The following is a 27,986-nucleotide window of genomic DNA, read 5'->3' on the forward strand; positions in this document are numbered from 1 at the left end:
GGTGCGATATCAGTATGGATCTGATGGCTCCATTGTACACTGGGAACCGGTCCACGCTCAAGGTACTGACTGTAGTAACACATATACAGCCATACATTAAAGGGATAGTTTGGTTTGTTTGAAGTGGGGTCCTATCAGCTAGTTCCATACACTAACTGAAATAGGTAAAGCGTTCTGGATGCTGAGCACACCGTGTATCGAGACCCGGCACTCTGAAGCAGCAGCCTCCAGAGCTCTGTCTCTCTAGTTCAGGGGGCCAGGAACTAAAACGTAATTTAGCCACCTAAAACAACGCCCACCTAAACAAATCAATATCTGTGTACATGTACGCTCTATTTTGTCAATTTTCAGCGCTTTACTTTACCGTCAAACAGCCCTCTCATTCGGCACTACATTTTCTCCCAACCGTAGGACTACCGTAAAATATATAGTGTATGGAACTAGCTGATAGGACCCCACTTCAAACAAACCAAACTATCCCTTTAAATGAATGGTCAGTTTAAACAGGCAGCTTATTTGCACTTGAATCAGTTAGAAAATGGAGAAGGTGATGTCAAGGATACAGGACAGAAAGAGACGCTGCCATAGAGAATTCCTATTCTGAAATGGGACCATTTGGAAGGCATCTTACCTTGGTAAGATATACAGTATATATATATACTGTGTGTGTGTGTGTGTGTGTGTGTGTGTGTGTGTGTGTGTGTGTGTGTGTGTGTGTGTGTGTGTGTGTGTGTGTGTATATATATATTATATACATGTATATATATACATATATATATACATACATAGTATGTATGTATACACAGTATATATATATATATACACACAGTATATACTGTATACAGTATATATATATATATATATATATATATATATATATATATATATATATATATACAGTATATATAGAGAGAGAGAGAGAGAGAGCGAGAGAGACACACACACACACACACACACGCACACACACACACAGAGACAGAGAGAGAGAGAGAGATCATATCACTTACTATTGCTTTTTATTTAGCTCACTATGCGTGTCTAAGTGTGACTGTGTAAAATGTTACCAAACACAAGCATTTGGAAGGTCATGTCAGCTTCTCTGGTGTCTTTGGTCCTTTGAGCAGCAGTAGTTAGGTCCAGACCAGGGCAGCAGTGCTTCCTTCCCCATAGACAGACAGATGTTATTATTGCAGGTAAACTGGGCCCAGACAAGATGGTGGATGATTATTCCACGCTTAATGACATCATGTCCCCTCTAGTGTTATATCTCTATGGTCCATAACACCATGCCATTCCCCTCTAGTGTTATATCTCTATGGTCCATAACACCATGCCATTCATCATGTCCCCTCTAGTGTTATATCTCTATGGTCCATAACACCATGCCATTCATCATGTCCCCTCTAGTGTTATATCTCTATGGTCCATAACACCATGCCATTCATCATGTCCCCTCTAGTGTTATATCTCTATGGTCCATAACACCATGCCATTCATCATGTCCCCTCTAGTGTTATATCTCTATGGTCCATAACACCATGCCATTCATCATGTCCCCTCTAGTGTTATATCTCTATGGTCCATAACACCATGCCATTCATCATGTCCCCTCTAGTGTTATATCTCTATGGTCCATAACACCATGCCATTCATCATGTCCCCTCTAGTGTTATATCTCTATGGTCCATAACACCATGCCATTCATCATGTCCCCTCTAGTGTTATATCTCTATGGTCCATAACACCATGCCATTCATCATGTCCCCTCTAGTGTTATATCTCTATGGTCCATAACACCATGCCATTCATCATGTCCCCTCTAGTGTTATATCTCTATGGTCCATAACACCATGCCATTCATCATGTCCCCTCTAGTGTTATATCTCTATGGTCCATAACACCATGCCATTCATCATGTCCCCTCTAGTGTTATATCTCTATGGTCCATAACACCATGCCATTCATCATGTCCCCTCTAGTGTTATATCTCTATGGTCCATAACACCATGCCATTCATCATGTCCCCTCTAGTGTTATATCTCTATGGTCCATAACACCATGCCATTCATCATGTCCCCTCTAGTGTTATATCTCTATGGTCCATAACACCATGCCATTCCACCTCTATCAGTCGTTCCCTTGGCAACCAGCTCAACGATAGAACCGCTTCAAGGCCACGTTGTTTCCCCAACAGTGTTTTTCTGTTCCAACAGATAGAGGTGGGGTGCGGGGGGAGTAGATTTAGTCTATTGTTTAGTCTATTAATGTGGACACTATTATACCAGTTAGTTAAAAAACACTTAAGAAAATGATGTTCTCATGATACTTAGGTATGAACAAAAAATGCTAGTATAGAATGCAGGTGATGCACATCAATTAGGGCTGCACAATTAATCGAATTAAAATCTCAACATGGCCAAGTGCAATATCCAAATAGCAAAAGCTGCAATTATTTGATCAAGGTCAAATGTGTCACAACATAGCATTACCGGTAAATGAAGCATTGTGGTGATACAGAGATGCCCTGGCCTACAAATCATATTCTCCAACAGACGTACATTTTATATCCATATTTTTTTTCCAGTGAAAATGAAATACAAAAATTGCAATTCCCACTAAAATCGTATCGTATATCGCAACTGCAATATCTGTAAATATAATCGCAATATGATTTTTTTCTTGCATATCATGCAGCCCTAACATCCATCCCTGCATCCTTTAGATGTAAAGTTTCATGAATCAAATTGAAGGGCCCATGTTATAAATTTGAATGTATTTAGGAGACTCTCTTATTTTCACATTTTACCCTTCAAGTTCATCCCTATGTAGATGAAAAGATGCCATCTTAGCTAGTTAGCCTACGGGCCAGGAGGCATGAAACCAAGGACAGGAAAGACCATATATGGTTGTTTCCCCTGGTGGGTGGCTGACAGCCAGGTCTGGCCTCAGGAACTTTCATATTGACTGCTGATGACAGATATACGACTATGCTTGGCAGAAAGGGAGCGGCCGCTTCTTTGTTGTCTCTGTACTGTTATCTTTTGACTTTAGGAGCACCATAAATCTGGTGGATGACGTTGGAGACGGAGTAAATTAGTTTTTTTGTTTCACAGTCGGCAGTTAGAACTTAGTCACTCAGACAACTGGCTATAAACAGTCTACCCCATTTGACAACGTTTGCTATTGTGGCGTTATATTGGGAAAGCATTGTAAAGATTTCGGCCTGTTTTATTTGTCTTCTCCTGTTGTTTATTAACAGCGGCAGACAGCCTTTGACTTGTTTGAAGACTCCCAGCTGATTGGATATTACCCGACAGAAGATGAACAGTCACTACAGGAGGTGCCCTCGGGGCTAGAGTGTGCACCACAAGGTATGCAAGTCAACTACAGACAAACACTATTCTCAAGGAACACCTACCTATTCACCTTATCATTTGCCCATATCAGGACGCTTCTGCATTACGTCATTTTGTAATCGTTATGCCGTTTTAGACCCGGAAGTAGATTACGCCTACTGTAATCATTTTTAGACTTACCAAAAAGCTGTTTTCAAGCAAAAAAAAAAAAACTGTTATAAAGTAAAAAAAAAAAAAAATCGGATGAGAACATAACATTCCAAATATGTGACCAGTTTTTCAGAATAACGCCTATTTGGAAATATTTAACGAGCAGCGAGGACTGAGCGCTGGCTGTGAACGCAAGCTACGTTACAATGTTCCGGACCTTTGCTTGAGGAAACTTTCCCTAACTGGACCTCTTTGAATTTTAATTGAGTACCCCTAGTTTTGATTGATTGCCTTTATTAATCCCACAGTGGGGAAATTTACTCGTTACAGCAGCTCTCACAGGGAAGACATAAAAACAGCTCTAAAAATAAACACAAGATACAGTAAAATCCAATACGCACACTAAAAGATAAGAACAGCAACACTACTTACCAACAACAACCAACAATAGCAACAGCAGCAAAGGCATTAGAGTGTAAAGTGCAACACTATAAAGTGCAAAACTATGGCCAGCAGCACACAATAACAATAGTTACCAATAAAAACGACAACAACAACAGTGCTATATTGTGCTGAACTATTATTGGATGTTAAAAAGTCTGACAGCCGTAGGGACAAAGGACGTGCGGTAGCGCTCCTTCTTACACCGTGGGTGTATCAGTCTGGCACTGAAGGAGCTGCTTAAGGCACCCACAGTCTCATGCAGGGGGTGAGAGGAGTTGCCCTGATTGTCGTCAACTTGGCAAGCATCCTCCTCTCACTCACCACTTCAATGGGGTCCAGAGGGCAGCCCAGGACCGAGCCAGCCTTTTTCACCAGTCTATTGAGCCTTTTCCTGTCCCTCTCAGTGATCCCTCCTCCCCAGCAGACCACTGCATAGAAGATTGCAGAAGCCACAATAGTGTCATAAAACGTGCTTAATAGAGATCTGCATACACCAAAGGACCTCAGTCTCCTCAGAAGGTGGAGACGACTTTGGCCCTTCTTGTAGAGGATGTCAGTGTTATTTGACCAGTCCAGTTTATTGTTGAGGTGAACACCCAGGTATTTATAGGTTCCTACCACGTCGATGTCCACTCCCTGGATGTTCACCGGTGATGGGGTTTGGGGCTTCTTCCTTCGGAAATCAATCACCATCTCCTTTGTCTTACTGGCGTTCAACTGGAGATGGTTATGCTCACACCAGTCAACAAAGTGTATACCATAATGTGAAGTGCTACCGAATATTGTCATGACGTGGTTTCTCAAGAATTTGACTTTCTCTTTTAGTATTTGAAATTCAAATTAATTAGAGCTTAGAGTGAATTGACACCATCCTGACTAAAAGCCCCAAAAGTTAGCTACACAATACTACAGTTTAAGTAATGATGCAATCACCTAATCAGATAGGTGTGTGACAGTTTGCCTATCTAGGTGATCATACACTCGCATCGCTCATACGCTCTTGAACAAGGTAGTCGCTTGTTCTCTCTCTCTCTCTTATCTCATCTCCCTTCACTGCCTGCACTCCCTAACCGGCTACCTTTTTGCTCTGTCTCTTCAAAACTACTGAAGGAATTATGGAATTAATAAGCTGGTCTCTCAACGCAATTGATAAGATTATCCCGACGAGAAATGCAGGTTCGGGGGAACCCATCTGCCCCGACGGAACTTTTGCTGCGGGGTACGTGATGGACTCATGGATGAAATGGCGGGTCCTCTGCCTATCCGTTCTATCCGTTGAGGACATTGAAGATGTTTATCTATTTGGATTTATGATAGCAGGACATTTGCTTCTTGGACTGAGCATCGCCCTTGGCTATCGCAAGATAAAAATGATGGTGGGTAATCCTGAGAGCCCAAAACTACCCATGATCCTTGGTATGCTAAACGAGTTGGGCCGTGTTGTGAATACTCTGACTACTTCTACTTCCGATCGGTATCACAAGATGGATGGTGTGATTACCGATCTGAATCACAAAATGGATCAGATCTTGGAGAAGATTAGCAATCGGCGCAGAAGTGTTTAACACGTTCACTGCCGTGGACGAGATATCTTTTTTTTGACGGTGGGACGTGGATCTAACCCTTTTACATCTCCTATAAAAATATGGGAGCCACCGAACGTGTACAACCCATTCCACCGACCCACTAAGTGGCGACAGTGCTCTCCAGAGTAGAAAAAGCCGAGCCAAAACTGCAGGGGAAAGCGCGAGGAAACCATTCTCATACTGTAGAATGGTTTGGCGAAAACGCTTTCGCGCTGGCGCACAACGGTGGCGCACAACGGTGGGGGGTTCCAAAAATAGACTGGGTGCAACAAACACGCAGCATAAATAAGCCCAGAATCGCAAAAGCTTCATCAAAGCTCTCAACCGAAACCCCAAGAAACGAGCGAGCCCATCCAGACTCGCCCGACGAGGGGCCGCCAGGCAGCAGACAGGCAGCAGAAACTCGCTTGTGACACACCCGCTGCAGCCACGGAGGGAGGAGGAGAACACACACGGAGGGAGGAGTTTGAAGGAGAGGGGGGGTTCCTGCTGTTATGGAGGAAATTACTGTTCAAAACTATTGTTTAGATGTCTGACGTCTTACTGATGCCAAAAATAAATGGTTAAAGTGACTGTTCTATCGAATTTCACAAAAAGGCATTTATCTCAGCTTAAATTTTCAGACGCTGAAACCATGCTGTATTCAACTGCTAATGCCTACATAACTACTAACTCTACAAACTAACTCTTTTAGAGAGAGAAAGCACACATTCTATTAGTTCTTTTGAGATATTTTGTATTCACAAAATCCTAGCAGAAAATAATCCTCGGCTCTTGAAAGATGAGCCAGAATCCTCAAAAAAAAACCTTGGCAGAAGCTACCTACAGTAAAAAAAAACTGTTGGCAGTGAATGTGTTAAGCTGGGAGATCGAGCCTGGAGTGGAATTCTTTGGAATGTGTTTTCACTTCGCTAGTCAAAACATCCATATCATTTCGGCACACCCGCCTGAGGCCCGGCAAGGCCGATGGGAAAAAATACCCATGAAGAGTCATCGCAAACGGAGCTCATCCCCTCACCCGTCCCCCGCCTACACCTGCTGTTGACTTTCTGGTCTGCGTGACCCTGAAAGGAATTCCAGGCATATCTCACTCACAAGACATTTGGACATTTCACAAACACACACGCATGCACATCCCACCCCCATCCACGATCCTCTTCCCCCCACCCAAACCCCCGCCTTGTTAGGGACCGTTCGTTATTTAGAAAGGGGGTCACTGGAGGAATTTGGTGTGCTCTGAAATAAAAAGCTGTGCCCCTTCCCTGATCAAAATATATTTTTCCTTGACCCTCCCGAAGCGATTTGAAAATTATAATTAACCCTCCCCAAACAATATTGTGGCAAGTTTGCGTGGAAGAATGCAGACTGACACAGATATCTTACTTTTAACCTAACATTTCCAGAAACTCCGGCCAGAGGTGATCAAACACACTAACAGTCTCAGTCGTGGTGGCTACATTGTAAAACTAAACATATCCTGGCCACACAAACATTGCCATAATACCACATAATGCAATCAAAACATATGCACAACATCACTAAACCACGTTTTTAACTGTACAGTAAGAAGCTTCCCACAAGAACATGAACTCCCATAATCCTTTGCGCTTCTTAAGAGCAGAACTGTCACCAATCAGAGCGACCGCCTCCTCTGGTCGCTATAATGCTATTTTCGCTTGTGAAACAATCTTCAGTCTGTGTATATCAATATTTGTGTTTAAATAGCAGTGAATGACTGATGGAAAAAAGTTAGCCGGTTCTATGTGGCGGACTCTCCACTCTCTGTCCCCCCTCTCTTTCTCTCTCTCACTCCCTCAGCAGACAGGCACAAAGCCACACATGTAAAATCTCCCAGCATCCATTGAGGTACATTTCGATAACAAATAGCATCCAAATTAGCCTAAATAGATAGAAAGGTAGATAGAAATAATGTTAACACAACATGCAATTGTCGAACATTTCAATATTGGACAAAATAAAATCTCGAAATCAAAACACAACCCTATGTGAAACATATATGTCATCCTGGTGGTATAAATATCCCTTGTAGACTTTACGTAATTTAGGAGATGAGTGAGCCGTAACTCGGTTCTACTGTGACTTCCTAGACTTATCTGGCGTAACGATAGAGCCCATATATATTTTGTGATGCCATGTTTGTTTGCTCGACTTTTCGTGCTGGAAATGTAGCCTACTTCCATATTGTGGCACCTAGAGACCACAGCCACAGGCTCCAACGCCGTTAAGGCACACACACCAAGAAGCAGCTTAATATTAAAATAGGAATCTTTATTATCGACAAAAATATATATATATGTTTTAATTAAAACAGCTCATAGCATCACAGCACAGGTTGGTTGACACTTGTTACATATCACCACGTCATGATAGCACGCAGCAACAATAATTACGTGTAAGGGCTCCCGCAGGATGGTGGTCTTACACTAAGTTATACAATCAAATCAAACTATTAGTATCACAATGAGTCAGCCACTCGCGCTCCCGAAAGAAAGCAGCAACAGCACAGCAGCCTGTCGCAGCCTCGCTGATATGAACGTATAGGTTACCCCAGCAGTGCGTACAAGACCCCAGCCCTCCGTCGAGGCAAACAGAGCCCACTGATTGGCCAGATACTGTACACGCCTACTGTCTGGATAGGCCAAGCACAAAGATCGACAGATCAGACCGCCAAAGAGAAACAATGCACCGGGACATACCAAACAGTTTGGACAGGAGGGGTGTAAATGAAGCAACTCAGTAGTTGTTGAAGTCCGAAAAGCAAACATTACACACAAACAAAAAGTTTATATATTTTTATCTAATCAAAATTGTATACCCCTCCCCTGGACTCAAATTAAAGAGAATGTACCCTCCCTCAAACTAAATTCAAAACAAGATTACCCTCCCCTATTTTCCTCCAGTGGCCCCTTCCCTAAATAACGAACGGTCCCTTACAGCTCTTGCATCATCCCCACCCCCCCGCCCACCCCTTTTTTCCTTCGATACATCGATCTGGCGCTGATTGACAGCGAGCCACTTACGTTGCTGAGAGAGCTAATTTCCAACGGAGGCGCTGCGCACGTGGCGACCCGGCTGATGGCAGCAGATGGTCTTTTGGAACATTGAAGTGTGCCTTTATTACTTTCAAACTAGTAATAATGTATTTTAATTCTGAAGTGTGCCTTTATTACTACTTCAAACTAGTAATGATGTTTGTATTATCCACTGCTGTCTGATGTGAACCAAAGTGCCCTTCTGGGACATGTATTAAACTGATTGATTGATTGATTGATTGATTGATTGATTGATTGATTGATTGATTGATTGATACAGTATGTGATTGTTTGTGGAAGACATGGCAGGTTTGTTAGTGCATTAACCTGACATTGTTGTGCTCTTCCTCCAGACTTAGGCCCTTCTTCTGTGCCTCTGCTGACCCCGTGCAGTAAAGCAGTGATGAGTCAGGCCCTGAAGGACACTTTCAGTGGCTTCTCCAAGGTGCAGCTGTGCTTTGGCATCTCCAACAGTAAGTCGAAATTCACCTCAATCTACATTTAATGTGTGATTTATTTACGGGCATACCACTACAGTATTTCTGACCAAGTTAAGATAAGGGTGTAGGCAATGTCCTCCATTGGGGGTAATATTTATCTAAGGAATATGAGTCTTTTCACACAGTTGTGCTGATTATGAAGAGTTATAACTTTCCATAAGGTGGCACAAATGATAACATAATAAAGATTCCTACAATGTCTAAAAATCTCATATCAGTCTCATAAAATTTATTTAGAATATCTCACCATCACTACATTACATTCTGTGCACAATGACTGCACAGTGCAGCGTTAAGTAAGGTCGCTTTCACATATAAGCTGTTTGGTCCGCTTTAAACGCGCCAGAGTTCGTTTCCTCGGATAGTGCGCTTCGTTTGGGGTGGTGTGAAAGCGCAAACGAACTCTGGGGCGGAACAAACAAACGAACTCTGGTCCGCTTGAAAACGTGGGTCTCCGTTCGCTTCCAAGTGAACCCTGGCGCGGTTCGTTTGTTGTGTGAAAGCAAACCGGACTAAACACAAGAGCGCCAGTGCATCTGATGCACTCATGCATTGCATCATAAGTAGAAGACGGTAGAAGGAGAAGAAGCAAAACAAACACTGCGGTGCGCACACGTGTACAGTACCTGTACGTACGTCATCATAACAACACATCATTTCTCAACAGCTGGCTTGACTATCTCCTTCGGTACGTAGGCTACTCGTCTCATCTGCAGAATGAAATGTTCAACAGCTTGCTGCCTCATCTGCTGCTCATATTGGGCACATTCTTGTCAACTATCTATTTGATAGTAACACCAAAGTAAAACCAGAAATCCTAATATCGCAGGTGGTGTTGCTCCATGGTTTGTGTTTTGCGGATTCACTTGTGTTGTTCAGTCAGCCCTCAGCCACGCAAGAAGCCTGCTGAAGAGGAGAGATTTCCCTTCTCTATCCTGTCCAATAGATGAGTGACCGTTTCGACCACGTGACATTGCTCAGAAAGTTTGGTGGACTTGTGACAAATTGTTGTGTGAAAGCGAACCAGACCAAATGAAAAGTGAAACAATGTTGCAACTTCGCCCCCCCGAATCGCACCGAGTCCACCAGCTTATACTGTATGTGAAAGCGACCTAAGTCTCTGGAAATGTACCTGCTTTCTGAATATTTTTTTCTGAGAGAGGGCCCGGTCTGGCGTGGGACCCTATGTCACCTCATATCTTGGTTTTCACCTTGAAAAACATGACAAGACACACACACACACACACACACAGACACACGCAGACGTCCATTTTTGGAGAGGAGCACGGAGCTTGGTGCAGACTCTCCACAGACTCCCTGTATTTATATTTATTTATTTATTGAAAGGTATTCTGGAAAATATAGGAAATCACTGATTGACAAGTTCACATTAAGGTAATTTTCCCTGCCTGAATGTGAGGAACTGCAGCATCACTCAATTTCCTCTCGGGGATCAACGTATTTCTGATTCTGATTCTGATGAGATATAACAGAGTATACAAAAGTGGAGTTTTCATTTAAGTCAATGCAATGTATGTCAACCAATTGCATTTATTTATTTATTTATTTATTTATTTATTTATTTATTTATTTATTTATTTATTTATTTATTTATTTATTTATTTATTTATTTATTTATTTATTTATGTGTGTTTCTTTTCTCTCTTTGTAGATCCACATAAGTGGACCAAGCAGCATGTGCTGCAGTGGCTGCAGTGGGCGGTCAGTGAGTTTAGCCTGTCAGATGTCAACTACTTGAAGTTTGACATGAACGGCGAGCAGCTCTGCCATCCGGGCAAGGACACCTTCCTCCAGCTGGCACCGGACTTTGTGGGCGACATTCTGTGGGAGCATCTGGATCAGATGATGAAAGGTACATTATGGACGATGGCAATCTGAATGTATGTTTTTAAGAAATGTCTGTTTAATATTAATGTTTAAATAATAGGTACAGGCTTCCCCACTGCTCATGGAATTCCAGACAGGGAAAGTGAGATAATTTGATCAATTCTCCAGGGATGTCTGGGAATATCAGGGTATTTTACAAATGGGTCACTTTGCAGGACTATAGCCGAACGTATTTTCCAAAGTTGTTTCACACATAATGTAATCATTATATGCTTTCCAGCCCAGCTGGAGTGGAAACCAGACTGTTTTCACCCCTTTAGAAAAGCAACATTAACAAACCAGGGTCCTCTTCTTCATACCTGGATAACTGACTGAGTAGTGAGATTGTAAACCATCTCACTGTTTTTGACCATAATGCCAACATAACGAGGACACATCAGAACTCTTTCTTAATGAGATGTGTTTTTGTCCAGACATAATGAGGACACATCAAAAAACTACCATGCCTGGAGTGAGAAGGGTCTGGTTTCCATCAGAGACCTATACATAGATGGTCATTTCACATCCTTTGATCTTCTGAGGAGGAAATTTGAGTTGCCCAACACGCATTGGCTCAGATACCTACAAGCCAGAGATTATGTTCGATCCAAGATTAGTGACTTGGAAGTTCTCCCAATTATGCTTTTTTATGTTTTGTTAATCCCCCCTCACTCCAGGCATCTTATTTCTAGATGTGTGTGTGTCTGTTTGATGACTGCATCAGGGCACCCACTGAGAGGATTAGGGAGGAACTTGGTGTTGACTTTATATGGGACAGGAGTCTGTCTGTGGTTCAACTCTGCTCAATTAACAGCAGACACCAGCTGATCCATTATCATCTCCATTATTCCAAGTCTAGGTTGCATAAGTTCTACCCTTCCGTCTCACCACTATGTGATAGGTGTCAGGTGTTAGTTAGAGGGTACACTATCCCATGCTTTTTATGCCTCCGCCGGCGATAGCCAGGCTGGAGGCATTATGGATCCGGGTTGTCCGTCCGTACGTCCGTCTGTCCGATGTTCGTTAACGCGATATCTGAGGAACGCCTTGACAGGATTTCCTTTGGTCAAAGGTCAAGGTCACTGTGACCTCTCGAACGCCGTTTTCAAGATTGTTAATGCGATATATCAGGAATGCCTTGACAGAATTTCATCAAATTTGCCTCAAACATCGCCTTGGACTCAAGCATGAAGTGATTAGATTGTGTGTGTGTGTGTGTGTGTGTGTGTGTGTGTGTGTGTGTGTGTGTGTGTGTGTGTGTGTGTGTGTCCTGACATATATACCACCAACAGAGCGCTACACTGCAGATGTAGTATATATTTGGGCACCCCCAGATCATGGTTCATATGTTTTGAGAATATAAATATAGGAGCACAAGCAGCTAGGGGCGGAGCTACACTCAGCCCAGAGGTGGCCGGGCATTTTCAGTGGGCCCTTAGTGATACAGTAGGCTATGTCTAAGAAAGCGGACAGTGAAGCTTTACAGACACGCTTGTTCTGAAGTAGAAGAAAGCTTCAGATGTTTCAGCACCGAGGACAGCGCAAGGCGCTCTATGCATCGATTGATGAACATTTCAGCACCACCGCCGATGGACAGCGACAGGCTGTCACAAACGATGGTCTGCCCATGTCACACACACCCTGTTGTGAAGCTCGATTAAAATATAAAAACAAATCTCTAAATTTAAATCCTGCTTTGCAGATAAACATTTTATTCACATGCCTTTCAACATGTTGCCTTTGCCAGAGCCATTCATTCAGGCGGTGTCTCCTCATATAGACGCATGGTCAATGGGTCAGCATGGCCGGGGGAAATCCTAACACTGATAGACAATGATGGCAGATGATGATGGTACCACTGAAGTATTCTTACCGACGGTGTAAAGCAGCTATGGTTTCGCGTTTTACTGATTTTCATGAAAATTGGTGGAAGGGTGTAGCATGGGCCAATGAGAAACGCATAGCCTATTGAGGAGCCCATTCTCCAATAGTTTTGATGAAGGATTTAGTCTGAAAATCTAAAGATATCCTCTTCAGCCAAAGTCCATCTGCAACATCATGATCAAACAAAATAGAATTAAAACTAATTTTAAATTAAAAAACCATAACATGTTGCTTGCTGGCTCGCAGCAGTTAAATGTCGATATGCTTGCAGATTTAAATCAAATGTGCATTGTCTCTCAAAATGCGTGAGTCAGCAGCCAAAAAACCCTGTGTGTAATATCAGACAATTCATAAACGTCTCTGCAATCCTCAATTCTTAATGGATTTCTTATGTTTAAATGGCCCTGTAATCTATGGATTGAGGCAGTAAATGCGGCTATGTCAACCACGCTTCTATCACTTGTAGATCAAAGGCCAGAACTGAAATGCAAGTGTCGGGTTTTACTGTCTATGCCCGCTGGTTTACCATAAATAAAAGTGCCACAGCAAGCTGAGAGAGAAGGTGTAGCCTACTACCCGATCGGACTGTTGTCACTAGATTCAGTTTGTCATCAGCTGAACAACTATAGATATCTAGTTGCTTGACTGGTTTTGACACATAATATATTTGTTAGCCTACTCCCCCCCCCCCCCAATGACAAAGTCAGTGCATTTTCTAATTTTGTTACATAATGCGTCACTTATTACATTTTCAACCAGAAAAAAGTGCAACCCCCGCATTATGTAATAATCTGCGCAATATGTAATACATTTATTACAAAATGCGTCAAACTTTATTACATATTGCGTTCAATTTGCACAATAAAATATTGAAAAAAAAAAAGACACATCAGAACTCTTTCTTACTGAGATGTGTTTTTGTCCAGATTGCCAACATAACGAGGACACATCAGAAGCCCAGAGCAGCATTGTTCCCTCTGCTGGTGAGAACATTCACAGACACATCACTGCTTTCTTCACATTCTCATATCTCTCTCATTGCTATATACAGAGCACATAGTGATGCTTTTTATTGTATTTTATAATGCTTTATTTATATAGCTATATTTATATAGCATTTATTTATTTTTATTTGATATTTTTCATATTCTGCAATATTTTGGCATTTGCCTCAATAAGACCCACTACTGTACCATTACTTTACAATTATTGTGCACAGTGCACACACTAATAATGCTGCAATCCCTACTTTTCCCCAAACCTTCCATTAATTTTCCATTTCATTCCTTTCTTCTACTTTTGTTGACATTGACTGTTTTATGTATTTATAGCAACCCCAATTTGCTACATTTGCTATTTCTATATTTCTATTGATTTCCCCACTTTATCTTACAATTTGCTGTTGCAGTATTCTCGCTGGCCACCCTCTCCTCCCTTCCGGGAGAGGAGTCTGGCGGCACGGAGACAGGCTGCTGGCATAAGCTCCTCCCCTGCTCTACAGCTGCTCTCCCATTGGAAGCGTCCATTTCAGACGCTGCCGGATTTCCGCTCCCCGCTTAAGGAGCTCTGTCATTGGCTCCGACCATGTCAATCAGAGCGGCTTCCGCTCCCTCCTCTCTGTGTGTCGCTGTAATTACTCCCCTGCCGCCGCAGTGAAAACAACAACGCTAACTAGCTGGCAAGCTAACGGCAGAAACGTACATGCTAGCTCATTGCTACACGCTGAAAATGGCAAGTTAGATTGTTGGAAACTAGTTTCCAAGGGCCACTGCCGCTAAGCGCTGCCCATCGCAATTCCACAATGGTGACCAGGGCCGCCAGACTCCTCTCACGGAAGGGAGGGGAGGCTGGCCAGCAAGACTCAGTGAGTGCGTTTACATGCAGACAATAAACGGATAACTGAGAATAATCAGTTTATGGCAATAATCTGATTTCTGCATTTACATGCACTTTAATAATCCGACAATAGGAGAAACCCGGGTTTACATGATTCAGTCAATTAGTCGGATTTCTCTCCAGAAAGGCAGCATTAATTCCGCAATAAAACAACAGAATATAGTTGCAAAATGCAAAATCACATTTTCCTAATTTATTTGTCCAGCGCAGAGGATGGTTTAGGTGAAAATTAGATTGTGTATCTCGTCTACTTTATTGGAATAGGCATCGCGTCGCTTTGGAAGTGCATCTGTCAATAATATTTCCAACTTTACCGAGCACACAGCACAGAGGCAGGCAGGTGAGGTGAATTAAGCACGTCAAATGTTCATGACCCACAACGTCTGTTGAATTGAAATACTCTACCTGTCAGAAAACGGACAGAATTTGTCACGGATATTAACGTTATGTGTGTCTTGTGTTTTGAACGACTGAGTCTGTTGTCCGTAGGCTACGTGTTTTTTTTAATCTGTCATCTGAAAAACATTGTCACGCACGCACCTTGGACAATGCGTTTTATTAATAAATTCATCATTCTATTTGCAATCCGAGACAAATGTTCGTCCCTGTAATGTTCACGGCATGGCACTGGGGACTTTATTCGTGCAAGCAGACACCACAGTCGTCTCCTGTAGAATATCGACATTTCAACATGATAGTGCAGTGCAGCAGCGGTGCGAGGGACACCGGGGGAGAGAGAGCAGAGCTCCCCGCTCCGCTCCGCTCTCCCCCCGCTGTGGCCGGGGGAGAGGGAGGAGAGAGGGGCCAGTGAGTGCAGCGCATCTCTCCCTACCTCGCGCTCCTGTGCTTCTCTCTCCCGCAACTCGTACATGCGCAGATATATAAACCCGAAAGAAACCCGGTTAAGGTGTATACATGCAGAGATAAGACCGATTATTGGCCAGAAACCTAGCTGTGTTTATCGGTTTATTCATAACCCGTTTATGACCATAAACGGATAAAGCTTATCAGTTTATGCTGTTTACATGACCACTTGAATAATCAGGTAACTCAGAAATCCGCTAATAAACAGTTTATTGGTGTGCATGTAAACGCACTCACTGACCCAGTTTCAATAGTTCCATGTGACCTTAAAGCTATGTATAGACATCTTACCAATGTCTTTTCCTTCTCCTAGGTTTCAAAATGGATGACAGCCAGTGTGCCATGCAGGTACCTGAGCGTGGCAGCAGTCTGCTGAGACAGCTGTTTGAGAGCCCTGACAACACGTCTACACTGATCCAAGACCAGCCGTTTTGCACACTGTCAGAAGCCCAGTTGGACCTCAGCTACATGACGGGGAGCCAGCACTTTTCCAGCTCCATGTCCACATTCTGTAAGCAAAATCCAAAATGTGGCACAAGAAGGCTCAGCAGGCCAAAAATATAACAATGAAGGAAAGAGTAGCTTCTTGGGTACTTTTAACACATTTAATCACGAAGTATAGTACATGTGTAACTGAGACAGTTGAACACACAATGTACATTTTCATACATACCCGGGGGGGGGCACAAAACTCAACGCGTTTCAACCTCACTGTTACAGCCTGACGAACACCAGTGAGGTTGAAAGGTGTTGGGCTGTTATCAGCTTACATTGTTGCTCCCAATGTTAGAATTCACTCTATAAGGTCCTGAATTTACATAAAATACAATGGGGAAATAAAAACTACTTTTCACAAATGTTTGTTTTCCCAAATCTGTACAGGTTCTTTAAAAATGTAAATCATTGGCCTTTGTCACGTTTTCCATGGTTACCCAGCAAACATTTTCACGTATAACGACCGTCTGCTGCACGTCAAACCACTACATCTAGTCAGGGTCTAAAAATATATCCGGAATGGAAATCGTAGCGACGTAATTCGTCTACTTCCCCACAACCTTGAAATATGCCGCTCCCACAACGGCTATATTCAGATATTCAGATACAAAACTGCACAGTGTGCATGCAGCAGTGTTGCAGATAGCCTACTGTATCTCCAGATTCAACCATTTTTGCTACATCGAAAGAAAGAAAAAATGACCGGGTCAGGGATTCGACCCTGTGGCGCTCACTTCGGAGTCCTGTGTCTTATCCATTAGGCCACGGAATTAGTTAGAAATAGTATGGATTTGGTCATATATAGAGATACTTAACATTGAGAACTTGGCATTTTGACATGACGGTCCCTACTGGAAGTTGCATCGCTAGGCTAGCTGCCTCGCTAATTCTGTTTCATGATTTCAACCAGCGATGAGACAGGTATATTTATATAATTTACGATAATGTAACCAACGTGACTTGACCATTTTAGCAGACAGCATAGCACATCCAAAACCCACAACACTGCGTTTAGTTACGGCAAGAGAAATGGGACAATACACCACAGGATTCAGGAAGTTTGTGATAAATACAAGCCCATAGCAAGAGACACTTGCACTTATATGACATAAACGTGTTTTCATATTAAAAAAGAAAAGGGCGTTCAATAAAAGTCGTCATTGCAGGTGGAGTGCATGTCACACTGTGACTATCTGATCACACAACAGGTAAATTGTCAATCAAATGTAATTTTATTCAACAAAAACACAAAAGACACCTACCGGTACATGTGGTGTTTTCAAAGCAATATGAGATCAATATTTTTCGTTTTGAAGTGACAGTCTAAACGTTACTTTGGAGGAACGTGGAGAGAACGTCAGATGGGTAGATGCCAAACCACAATTATATCGTCTGGTGACGTCGCGGTCAAGACGATGTTTGCTGGGTAATTATGTCAAACTCGCCACTGCTGTGATTCACTATAACACAGTTCAAAGAGTCTTTCATTTGTGTCTGTCTCAGCTCTTCTGCTTGTAGTGAGAGCAGGTCTTTGAATTGATATGTTTTGAGTGAGATCTGCACATCAAAACGTGACTTATGAATGATCAAGAGCCAGATGTAAGGTTTGACAATGTTGTTTTGACCATCTTTAAGGTCAACACTGCCTCAATCTCTGATTTATATCTTTGCAGTTTCACTTCAAGACCAGAGTTCATTGGAAAGCATGGAGAGCATTGAGGGACCTCGTTCATGGGGCAGCCAGTCTTCACTAGCAGACACTCAGAGGGTCCCGTCCATCGACAGCCTTGATGATGAGTACAGCAGGACTCCACTTCACCTCAGCGAACAGAGTCTGTCATTCAAAGACTACATTCATGGGAGAAACAAGCTAGCTGAACTGGGAAAGCCTGTAGTACCAGCAGCTGCCCTGGCCAGGTTCACTGGTATGTTCAAAGAATCAAGACAGTAAGGACCCTGATGTCTGGTTTCTAAAACATTTTTGACACCAATTTCAGGTATAAATGCCATTTTAGAGACAGAAAGATGCCACCGCAGATTTTCTGTTGTGGACTCGACTGTGATCTATTTGTCAACTTTACTGCAACATGAGTAGGCTACGTGACCAATTGAGAGCATGAGGTAATAGACTACTTGCACAACTCCACTACTTCCTGAAATGAGTAGGGCATCTTGGTTTCCTGTCCTACACTATTGGATGAACTGATTAATGTCAGGTGTGCCTGACTGCTGCAGTCACAACAACAGTGATCAGGCACACCTGACATTAATCAGTTCATCCAATAGTGTAGGACAGGAAACCCAAGATGCCCTACTCATTTCAGGAAGTAGTGGAGTTGTGCAAGTAGTCTATTAAAATAAATCAGTCAGCGAGTCTGAAGCCGTATCTGCAAGCCGTCTGCGCACCTGCTGCACTACTACGTTTAGTAGTACTGCAACGTGACCAATTGAGAGCGCATGAGGTAATTTAAAGAAATGGGGAAGAATAAGAACTGTTTCTGTAGCCTACCTCCTACCTGCTACCTCCATTTGAAAACCTTGGATTAATTGAAGAAAGACCGACATGAAAGCAGCCACGCAACTCATCCAGAGCAGTACAACTGTTGTCGCGCACGGCAGCATGTGAGTGTCTGTGTGTATGAGAGAGAGAGGGGGGAGAGAGACAGAGTTATTAGCTACTGTGCACACCTTGGAAGCTCTGCTGCGCTCCTCTGGAGTCCAGAGACATATTACATTAAATTGGCCGTTGTGGGCTGCTGGGTTGGGCTGGGTTCCGAATTTTCAGATATTTTAACGGGCTGGTTCCAATGACAGGTTGGGTTGGGGCGGGCCTTAAAAAACCCTGACCCGCGCAGCGCGCATCACTAGTGCCTTGTGTCAAAATGTTTGCTTTGAGAGCACATAGGCTACCTCATTGAAGCTTTTCTTTACTCCATGTAGGCTATAGAGAGTGCAGCAGGAGTCTGTCTGATTGTGTGTACCTACGTGTGAGAGAGAGAGTTCACGTCTTAAGGTTAATTACTCTGCGTGTTTCACTGCTCTAAATTATTTAATAATGTTGCTTTGTCACGTTCTGAGCCTGCCCCGCCTGCACCCGTGATATTTTCATAATTTGCCAACCCAGACCGCCTGCGGGGCGGCCCAGCCCGCGGGACCCGGCGGGTTCTGGGTGACCCGCGCATCACTACAAGGCACTCTCTGGCTCCCAGCTGATGTGAAACGCACAGAACACACACACACACGCACACACACACAGCCGCATGTATGGACGTGTGCATGGACACGCACACGGGATGCACAAAACGGCACCGCTTACTTCAACACCTGGGTGTGATTTTTTCCATCTCACCTGCATTAGCCAGAGCTTTTATGTGAAATTAAATACAATGTGAAATTCCCATGCAAGTGTCAGTATATCATATATATATAGTCAGTATATTCGTCCCACTGTGTGACACAGCATGTCTCTGTCTTTACACAGGAAATGGACCAATCCAGCTCTGGCAGTTCCTGCTGGAGCTCCTGACTGATAAAAGCTGCCAGCCCATCATCAGCTGGACGGGAGATGGCTGGGAGTTTAAACTCACTGACCCTGACGAGGTGGGTTTAGTCCTCAACCTTTTCTTATGCCTTTTTATATAGACGGTTTTAACTTAACTTTTTTTTTTAACTTAACATATAAACATTCTAAATTGCCCCTAGCTTACTTCCTGTTGTGGTGTTTTCTGTCCTCCCTGAGTCTGCACTGTCACTCCATCTAGTGACTCTCTGGTCTCTTTCTGTCCTCCCTGAGTCTGCACTGTCACTCCATCTAGTGACTCTCTGGTCTCTTTCTGTCCTCCCTGAGTCTACACTGTCACTCCATCTAGTGAGTCTCTGGTCTCTTTCTGTCCTCCCTGAGTCTACACTGTCACTTCATCTTGTGACTCTCTGGTCTCTTTCTGTCCTCCCTGAGTCTACACTGTCACTTCATCTAGTGACTCTCTGGTCTCTTTCTGTCCTCCCTGAGTCTACACTGTCACTTCATCTAGTGACTCTCTGGTCTCTTTCTGCCCTCCCTGAGTCTACACTGTCACTTCATCTAGTGACTCTCTGGTCTCTTTCTGTCCTCCCTGAGTCTACACTGTCACTTCATCTAGTGACTCTCTGGTCTCTTTCTGTCCTCCCTGAGTCTACACTGTCACTTCATCTAGTGACTCTCTGGTCTCTTTCTGTCCTCCCTGAGTCTACACTGTCACTCCATCTAGTGACTCTCTGGTCTCTTTCTGCCCTCCCTGAGTCTACACTGTCACTTCATCTAGTGACTCTCTGGTCTCTTTCTGTCCTCCCTGAGTCTACACTGTCACTTCATCTAGTGATTCTCTGGTCTCTTTCTGTCCTCCCTGAGTCTACACTGTCACTTCATCTAGTGACTCTCTGGTCTCTTTCTGTCCTCCCTGAGTCTGCACTGTCACTCCATCTTGTGACTCTCTGGTCTCTTTCTGTCCTCCCTGAGTCTACACTGTCACTTCATCTAGTGACTCTCTGGTCTCTTTCTGTCCTCCCTGAGTCTGTACTGTCACTTCATCTAGTGACTCTCTGGTCTCCTTATCTGTCCTCCCTGAGTCTACACTGTCACTTCATCTAGTGACTCTCTGGTCTCTTTCTGTCCTCCCTGAGTCTGTACTGTCACTTCATCTAGTGACTCTCTGGTCTCCTTATCTGTCCTCCCTGAGTCTACACTGTCACTTCATCTAGTGACTCTCTGGTCTCTTTCTGTCCTCCCTGAGTCTACACTGTCACTTCATCTAGTGACTCTCTGGTCTCTTTCTGTCCTCCCTGAGTCTACACTGTCACTTCATCTAGTGACTCTCTGGTCTCTTTCTGTCCTCCCTGAGTCTGTACTGTCACTTCATCTAGTGACTCTCTGGTCTCTTTCTGTCCTCCCTGAGTCTGTACTGTCACTTCATCTAGTGACTCTCTGGTCTCTTTCTGTCCTCCCTGAGTCTACACTGTCACTTCATCTAGTGACTCTCTGGTCTCTTTCTGTCCTCCCTGAGTCTACACTGTCACTTCATCTAGTGACTCTCTGGTCTCTTTCTGCCCTCCCTGAGTCTACACTGTCACTCCATCTTGTGACTCTCTGGTCTCTTTCTGTCCTCCCTGAGTCTACACTGTCACTTCATCTAGTGACTCTCTGGTCTCTTTCTGTCCTCCCTTAGTCTACACTGTCACTTCATCTAGTGACTCTCTGGTCTCTTTCTGTCCTCCCTGAGTCTGTACTGTCACTTCATCTAGTGACTCTCTGGTCTCTTTCTGTCCTCCCTGAGTCTACACTGTCACTTCATCTAGTGACTCTCTGGTCTCTTTCTGTCCTCCCTGAGTCTACACTGTCACTTCATCTAGTGACTCTCTGGTCTCTTTCTGTCCTCCCTGAGTCTACACTGTCACTCCATCTTGTGACTCTCTGGTCTCTTTCTGTCCTCCCTGAGTCTACACTGTCACTCCATCTAGTGACTCTCTGGTCTCTTTCTGTCCTCCCTGAGTCTACACTGTCACTTCATCTAGTGACTCTCTGGTCTCTTTCTGTCCTCCCTGAGTCTACACTGTCACTCCATCTTGTGACTCTCTGGTCTCTTTCTGTCCTCCCTGAGTCTGTACTGTCACTTCATCTAGTGACTCTCTGGTCTCCTTATCTGTCCTCCCTAAGTCTACACTGTCACTTCATCTAGTGACTCTCTGGTCTCTTTCTGTCCTCCCTGAGTCTACACTGTCACTTCATCTAGTGACTCTCTGGTCTCTTTCTGTCCTCCCTTAGTCTGTACTGTCACTTCATCTAGTGACTCTCTGGTCTCTTTCTGTCCTCCCTGAGTCTGTACTGTCACTTCATCTAGTGACTCTCTGGTCTCCTTATCTGTCCTCCCTAAGTCTACACTGTCACTTCATCTAGTGACTCTCTGGTCTCTTTCTGTCCTCCCTGAGTCTACACTGTCACTTCATCTAGTGACTCTCTGGTCTCTTTCTGTCCTCCCTGAGTCTGTACTGTCACTTCATCTAGTGACTCTCTGGTCTCTTTCTGTCCTCCCTGAGTCTACAGTGTCACTTCATCTAGTGACTCTCTGGTCTCCTTATCTGTCCTCCCTGAGTCTACACTGTCACTTCATCTAGTGACTCTCTGGTCTCTTTCTGTCCTCCCTGAGTCTACACTGTCACTTCATCTAGTGACTCTCTAGTCTCTTTCTGTCCTCCCTGAGTCTACACTGTCACTTCATCTAGTGACTCTCTGGTCTCTTTCTGTCCTCCCTGAGTCTGTACTGTCACTTCATCTAGTGACTCTCTGGTCTCTTTCTGTCCTCCCTGAGTCTGCACTGTCACTTCATCTTACACATAAATGGGCAAACCTACGTTTGTATCTCTGATTCAATTTTCTTGGCCACCGTGGGCCTGACAGCATTCATATTTGACCCGTGTACTGGCAGAGCTTCTGAGCAGACGGTGACAGGGCTGGATATTTTAATTAGGTCATCATTAGACTCAGCCCTCAGTCTTAATCCGTTTCACTCCTGTAAGACTGAGAATATTACTATTTAAATCTTTGCATAACGTTAGGTGGCGCTGTTGGAAGCCTTGCATCGGAGAACCAATCATGAGTGTTGTGGGCAGGCCTGCTTTCTGGGGGCAGTTCTCATGCAGAACCGGTGTCTCGCAAAACATCGTCGCATTTGCGGAGAAACATATTAATCACTTAGAAACAAACATAACCTGTTAACACGTTCATTGCCAACGACGTGTAAACACGTTTTCAGAATCCAGCTGTTGACTGCCAGCGACGTGTTAACACGTCGTTGGCATCGATTTTTTTTTTTTGACGGTGGGTTGTGCATCTAACCCTTTTACATCTCTTATATAATTATTGGAGCCACCGAACGTTTACAACCCATTCCACCGACCCACTAAGTGGCAACAGTGCTCTCCTGACTAGAGGAAGGCAAGCATTTTTTTAACTTGTCACGCCATTCTCACCCCAGCCATTCTCATGAAAATGGATGGGGGAAAACGCTTTCGTTTTCGCGCTGATTGCTGGCGATGCGGGATTGCTAATTTACATAATAGATTACAGGTGGAACACACTTTGAAACACGCAGCATAAATATGACCAGAATCGCAAAAGCTTCTCTCAACCAAAACTCCAAGAAGCGAGCGAGTCCATCCCGACTTCCTCAAACAGCGGCCGTGCAGACAGGCACAGGACAGCAGCAAAGCACTGAGACTGGTGACAAGCTTGTGACGGCCGCTGCAGCCAAGAAGAACGCCCACGGAGGGAGGAGTTGAAGCAACTCTCCCTCTCGCTCTCTCCCTCTCTCTCTCGCTCTCTCTCTCTCCCTCCCTCCCTCTCTCTCTCTCTCTCTCTCTCCCTCTCCCCCTCTCACTAGGATTAAACCTAGTGCGTCTCCCTCCCGAGAGGGAGGGAGAGAGAGAGAGAGAGAGAGAGAGGGAGGGAGAGCGAGAGGGAGGGAGAGAGAGAGAGAGAGGGAGGGAGAGCGAGAGGGAGGGAGAGAGAGAGAGAGAGCGAGAGGGGGAGGGAGAGAGAGAGAGAGAGAGACAAAAATGAATGGTTAAAGTGACTGTTCTATCGAATTTCACAAAAAGCCGTTTATCTCTGAATATTTTTTCTGACGCTAAAACCATGCTGTATTCAACTGCTAATGCTTACATAACTACTAACTCTACAAACTAACTCTTTTAGACAGAGAAAGCACACATTCTATTAGTTCTTTTGAGATATTGTGTGTTCACAAAATCTTAGCAGAAAAGAATCCTCGGGTCTTGAAAGATGAGCCAGAATCCTCAAAAAACCCCTCTGGCAGAAGCTAACTACAGTAAAAAAAAAACGTCTGGCAGTGAATGTGTTAATAGGACGTGTTTCATCCGGCCCCGCGGCTAGAGGTCTTTCCCCCACCGATAAACCCGACTCCCGAGGCTACGTTACAGAGCCTGCTGATGACTTCACAGTAGCAAGCGGACCACTTCCGGGTAGGAAAAATTATTGTAAAATAAACCACAGCTATAAATTTTGTTTGGAGCATATCAGCTTCATGCTCTGTGTTAGGACTATGATAAATGGCATTGCCGCTACCAAATAAAATTCTAATAATAAATGTAGGCGTGTCTGCTGCCGGCGGTTCTCGCCGGGCTCGGAGACACAGTTTCTGACAGTGAAATTCCCAGACGTTTGGTGGCGCAGCTCACCAAACGTCTGGGAGCCGAGACTAGGTCATCATAGCCGATTAAATGGCCAAAAATGGCCAATTAGTCATAGTGGTGCCAACAGCGGCCAGCAGGACACACTCACTCACACACACACACACACACACACACACACACACACACTCACACACAGAGTAATTCCATGCTCTGATGGGTATCAGCACTAGTTCTACATTAAGGAGAGCAACACGTGTTAACAATACGCTGAACTGCTTTGAATAAATGAACTTAGGCTACTCATGGAAAGAATGGGAGGGAGAGGGTGGGGCTATTTAGTTAGCGAGCTACTCCAATAACGTTACATAGCTAACAGACTGAGATGGCTGTCTAAGCTTTGTTTAACGTTTGACGTGTCATTTCAGTTTGCACCTACAGAGTCAGGGTGACTGACATTGTTCTTGATTTGTCCGATTGTGGCACGGACAATGATTGAAAAGCAACCAGACAGATATTCAGAACGCAGGTCACTGCAGAGGTGCGCTTGTTTCACGTACCTTGATAGTGGTAATAACAGGATGTTACTACACGTGTAATTTTTAATTCATATACTACATATGAAACGGCCAGTTATAACTATTTTTGATCCAAAGTAGCTCAAAAGTTTAAAAATAGCAAAGTTGTATGAACAGAAAGTGGGGGTTCAAAAGCGCATGTTTTCCTCCAAGTCTAGCGGGGGTGCAACGGCTCCACATACTGTACTCCATTGCTCAGGCGCCTGTGGTGACACAGTTGCTGAAGCTGAAGGATTCCAAGCAATGCAGATGAGGTTTCACCTCGGCTGTGAATCTTTGGGTGTCTCATCATCATTCAATTCGATTCTGATTCCTCAGACAATTCAAAATCGTAGTATTTCTCAGTTCTCAGTGACTTCAAGAAAAATGACCTTTAACCATCAAAATCTAATCAGTCCATCCTTGAGTCCAAGTCGATGTTTGAGGCAAATTTGATGAAACTCCGTCAAGGCATTCTTGAGATATCACATTGACAAGCTTGAAAATGGCATTCGAGAGGTCACAATGACCTTGACCTTTGACCACCAAAATCTAATCAGTTCATCCTTGAGTCAAGTCGATGTTTGAGGCAAATTTGATGAAATTCGGTCAAGGCATTCCTGAGATATCGTGTTACCAACCTTGAAAATGGCATTCGAGAGGTCACAGTGACCTTGGCTTTTGACCTGTGACCACCAACATCTAATCAGTTCATGCTTGAGTCCAAGGCGATGTTTGAGGTAAATTTGATGAAATTCCGTCAAGGCATTCCTGAGATATTGCGCTAACAAGCTTGAAAATGGTGTTCGAGAGGTCACAGTGACCTTGGCCTTTGACCTTTGACCACCAAAATCTAATCAGATCATCCTTGAGTCTAACTCGATGTTTGAGGCAAATTTGATGAAATTCCGTCAAGGCGTTCCTCAGATATCGCGTTAACAAACATCGGACGGACGGACGGACGGACTGACAACCCGGATCCATAATAAGATAAGATAAGATAGGATATCACTTTATTGTCAGCCTGTATGTATTTATGAGAAACAAGTGTCTTAGGATGCAAGACAAATTTCGGACTCTGGTGTACAATACAAACAACAGCATCACCATCATCAAAGTGCTACATACTGTGGAACTTCAATACACAGAATTGACGACAAAAAACAAACAAGAGACAAGAAAAGTGGCTGCAGTGCTTCCTTAGTCCCTACTGTACCTAGAGCCTCTAACCTGATTGAACAGTTTGACAGACTGGGGCACAAAATAGTTTCTCAGTCTATTTAAGCGAGCCTGTGAGACTCTGAATCTTCTGTTTGAGGACAACAGCTCAAATTCATTAAAAGGAATGTGAGTTGGGTCATATATTATGCTACCTGCTAGAGACAACATTCTTCTTGTGTGTGCTTCTGGAAAGTTTGTTTCAAGTGTTTGTCCTACAATTTTTCGAGCATATTCGGATTAACCTGCCTAGTCTAGGCCTCCGGGCTGGCTATCGCCGGCGGATGCTTAAAACAATCGATTTGTGGGAGTTGTGAATCGATTCAGAATTGTGGGAGATAAGAATCACATGAATGGATTTTTTGGGAGACCCCGTTTCAGCGTTTCATCACTCTTGTACTCCGTCTGTAGGTGGCTCAGCGTTGGGGCCAGAGGAAGAACAAGCCTAAGATGAACTATGAGAAGCTGAGCCGTGGCCTTCGCTATTACTACGACAAGAACATCATCCAGAAGACATCTGGGAAGCGTTATGTCTACCGCTTTGTCTGCAACCTTCACAAACTTCTGGGCTACTCGGCTGAGGAACTCCATATTGTGCTGGGTGTTCAGCCCGACACCGAGGACTGAAGCAACAGCTGATTTAAGATAGGAGTCAAGTGCCGAGATGGGGCCAATTGGCCTTCATTCCCCCTCAGCAAAAGCTGTTAATGGTACAGCCCACTCCATGGTGGTTTCTGTGATGAGAGTTCATAAGTCAGTGGACAGGAAGGGGTGTGTCTCTATGAAGGACACTCATCGTGACATCCTTGTATATTGTTTTGTGGACTTTGAGGGAGATAACATTTTGAATAGTGATTATGTGGACTGCTTAGGTGGCTGCTTTGTGAAATGGATGATCAAGTAGGTCGATCGGATCCACCGGTACATCTGCTCCAGAGCAGTTAAGTGCACAGATCTGAGTGGAGATCAGTGAGACTTATTTATGCTACACATTATGTTGCACAATTCAACTACTAGATGTTGAAGAGTGGACAGCTTTAATTACTGTGATTTATGGCTATTTTGCTTACCAAATATGACTTTTGGGTGACAAGTCATTCACAAAGTATAGGCTGTAGTGATGCGCGGGTCGCCAAGAAACCGCCGGGTCCCGCGGGCTGGATTGGCAAATTATGAAAATATCACGGGTGCGGGCGGGGCAGGCTCAGAACATGACAAAGCAACATTATTAAATAATTTAGAGCAGTGAAACACGCAGAGTAATTAACCTTAAGATAAGATGTGAACTCTCTCTCACACAATCAGACAGACTCCTGCTGCACTCTCTATAGCCTACATGGAGTAAAGAAACGCTTCAATGAGGTAGCCTATATGTGCTCTCAAAATTAACAAATTTACCACGAGAGGGAGGGGGTTGTGGGCACATTTACCACTGGTACAGGGTTGTGGCACGAGGCGAAGCCGAGTGCTATAAACCCTGTACCAGTGGTAAATGTGCCCACAAACCCCGACCTCGAGTGGTAAATTTGTTTTCTACAACAGCTACCAAATAATATAAAAAATACACAATTGTAACATCCAATTCATTTATTTATAATCATTACTGGTTTCAGAATACATTTATCCTTCCGCCACAGAATATAGTTCCATACACAAGATCAATGATTGCACTAAACATTTAGTTGCCTTTGAGCCAAAAAACAACTAACCTATTCCTTAACGGGATTCACAGTTATTGATACATTGCCTGTAAAAGTAGAGTTATTTAAACAGTTATCTAAAGCAGCCCGTTTTGGTGGTGGTGTGTTGATATCTGGTGACGGCAGAGGGCGTTTGTTTGTTTGACAGTCCCAGGTTCGGGGTCCGGGCGCTAGTCCGACCTCCCGCTAGTCCGAACTCGTGACAACTCAAGCTC

General features: G+C 43.9%; 1 protein-coding gene across 1 annotated transcript; it reads left to right on the forward strand.

Moving 5' to 3' along the window:
• ets2 (v-ets avian erythroblastosis virus E26 oncogene homolog 2) lies at nt 1-27,382 on the forward strand. Its single transcript, XM_083636770.1, has 9 exons — nt 1-62; nt 3,260-3,371; nt 8,943-9,062; nt 10,762-10,962; nt 13,787-13,843; nt 15,934-16,131; nt 17,789-18,040; nt 19,597-19,715; nt 26,483-27,382. Exons 1-9 carry the CDS (start codon nt 15-17, stop codon nt 26,696-26,698), a joined length of 1,323 nt encoding a protein of 440 aa, XP_083492896.1. The 5' UTR covers nt 1-14; the 3' UTR covers nt 26,699-27,382.
• The last annotated feature ends 604 nt before the right edge of the window (nt 27,383-27,986 follow it).

The sequence above is a fragment of the Poromitra crassiceps genome (assembly GCF_964638095.1).
Source record: "Poromitra crassiceps genome assembly, chromosome: 1".
NCBI lineage: Eukaryota > Metazoa > Chordata > Actinopteri > Beryciformes > Melamphaidae > Poromitra > Poromitra crassiceps.

Excerpts from the sequence above, each read along its gene's own strand:
- ets2 (XM_083636770.1), top strand. The coding sequence starts at position 15 with ATGGATCTGATGGCTCCATTGTACACTGGGAACCGGTCCACGCTCAAG. Across the intron at positions 63-3,259 it reads GGAACCGGTCCACGCTCAAG|CGGCAGACAGCCTTTGACTT; the intron begins GTACTGACTGTA and ends GTTTATTAACAG. Across the intron at positions 16,132-17,788 it reads CAGCTCCATGTCCACATTCT|TTTCACTTCAAGACCAGAGT; the intron begins GTAAGCAAAATC and ends ATATCTTTGCAG.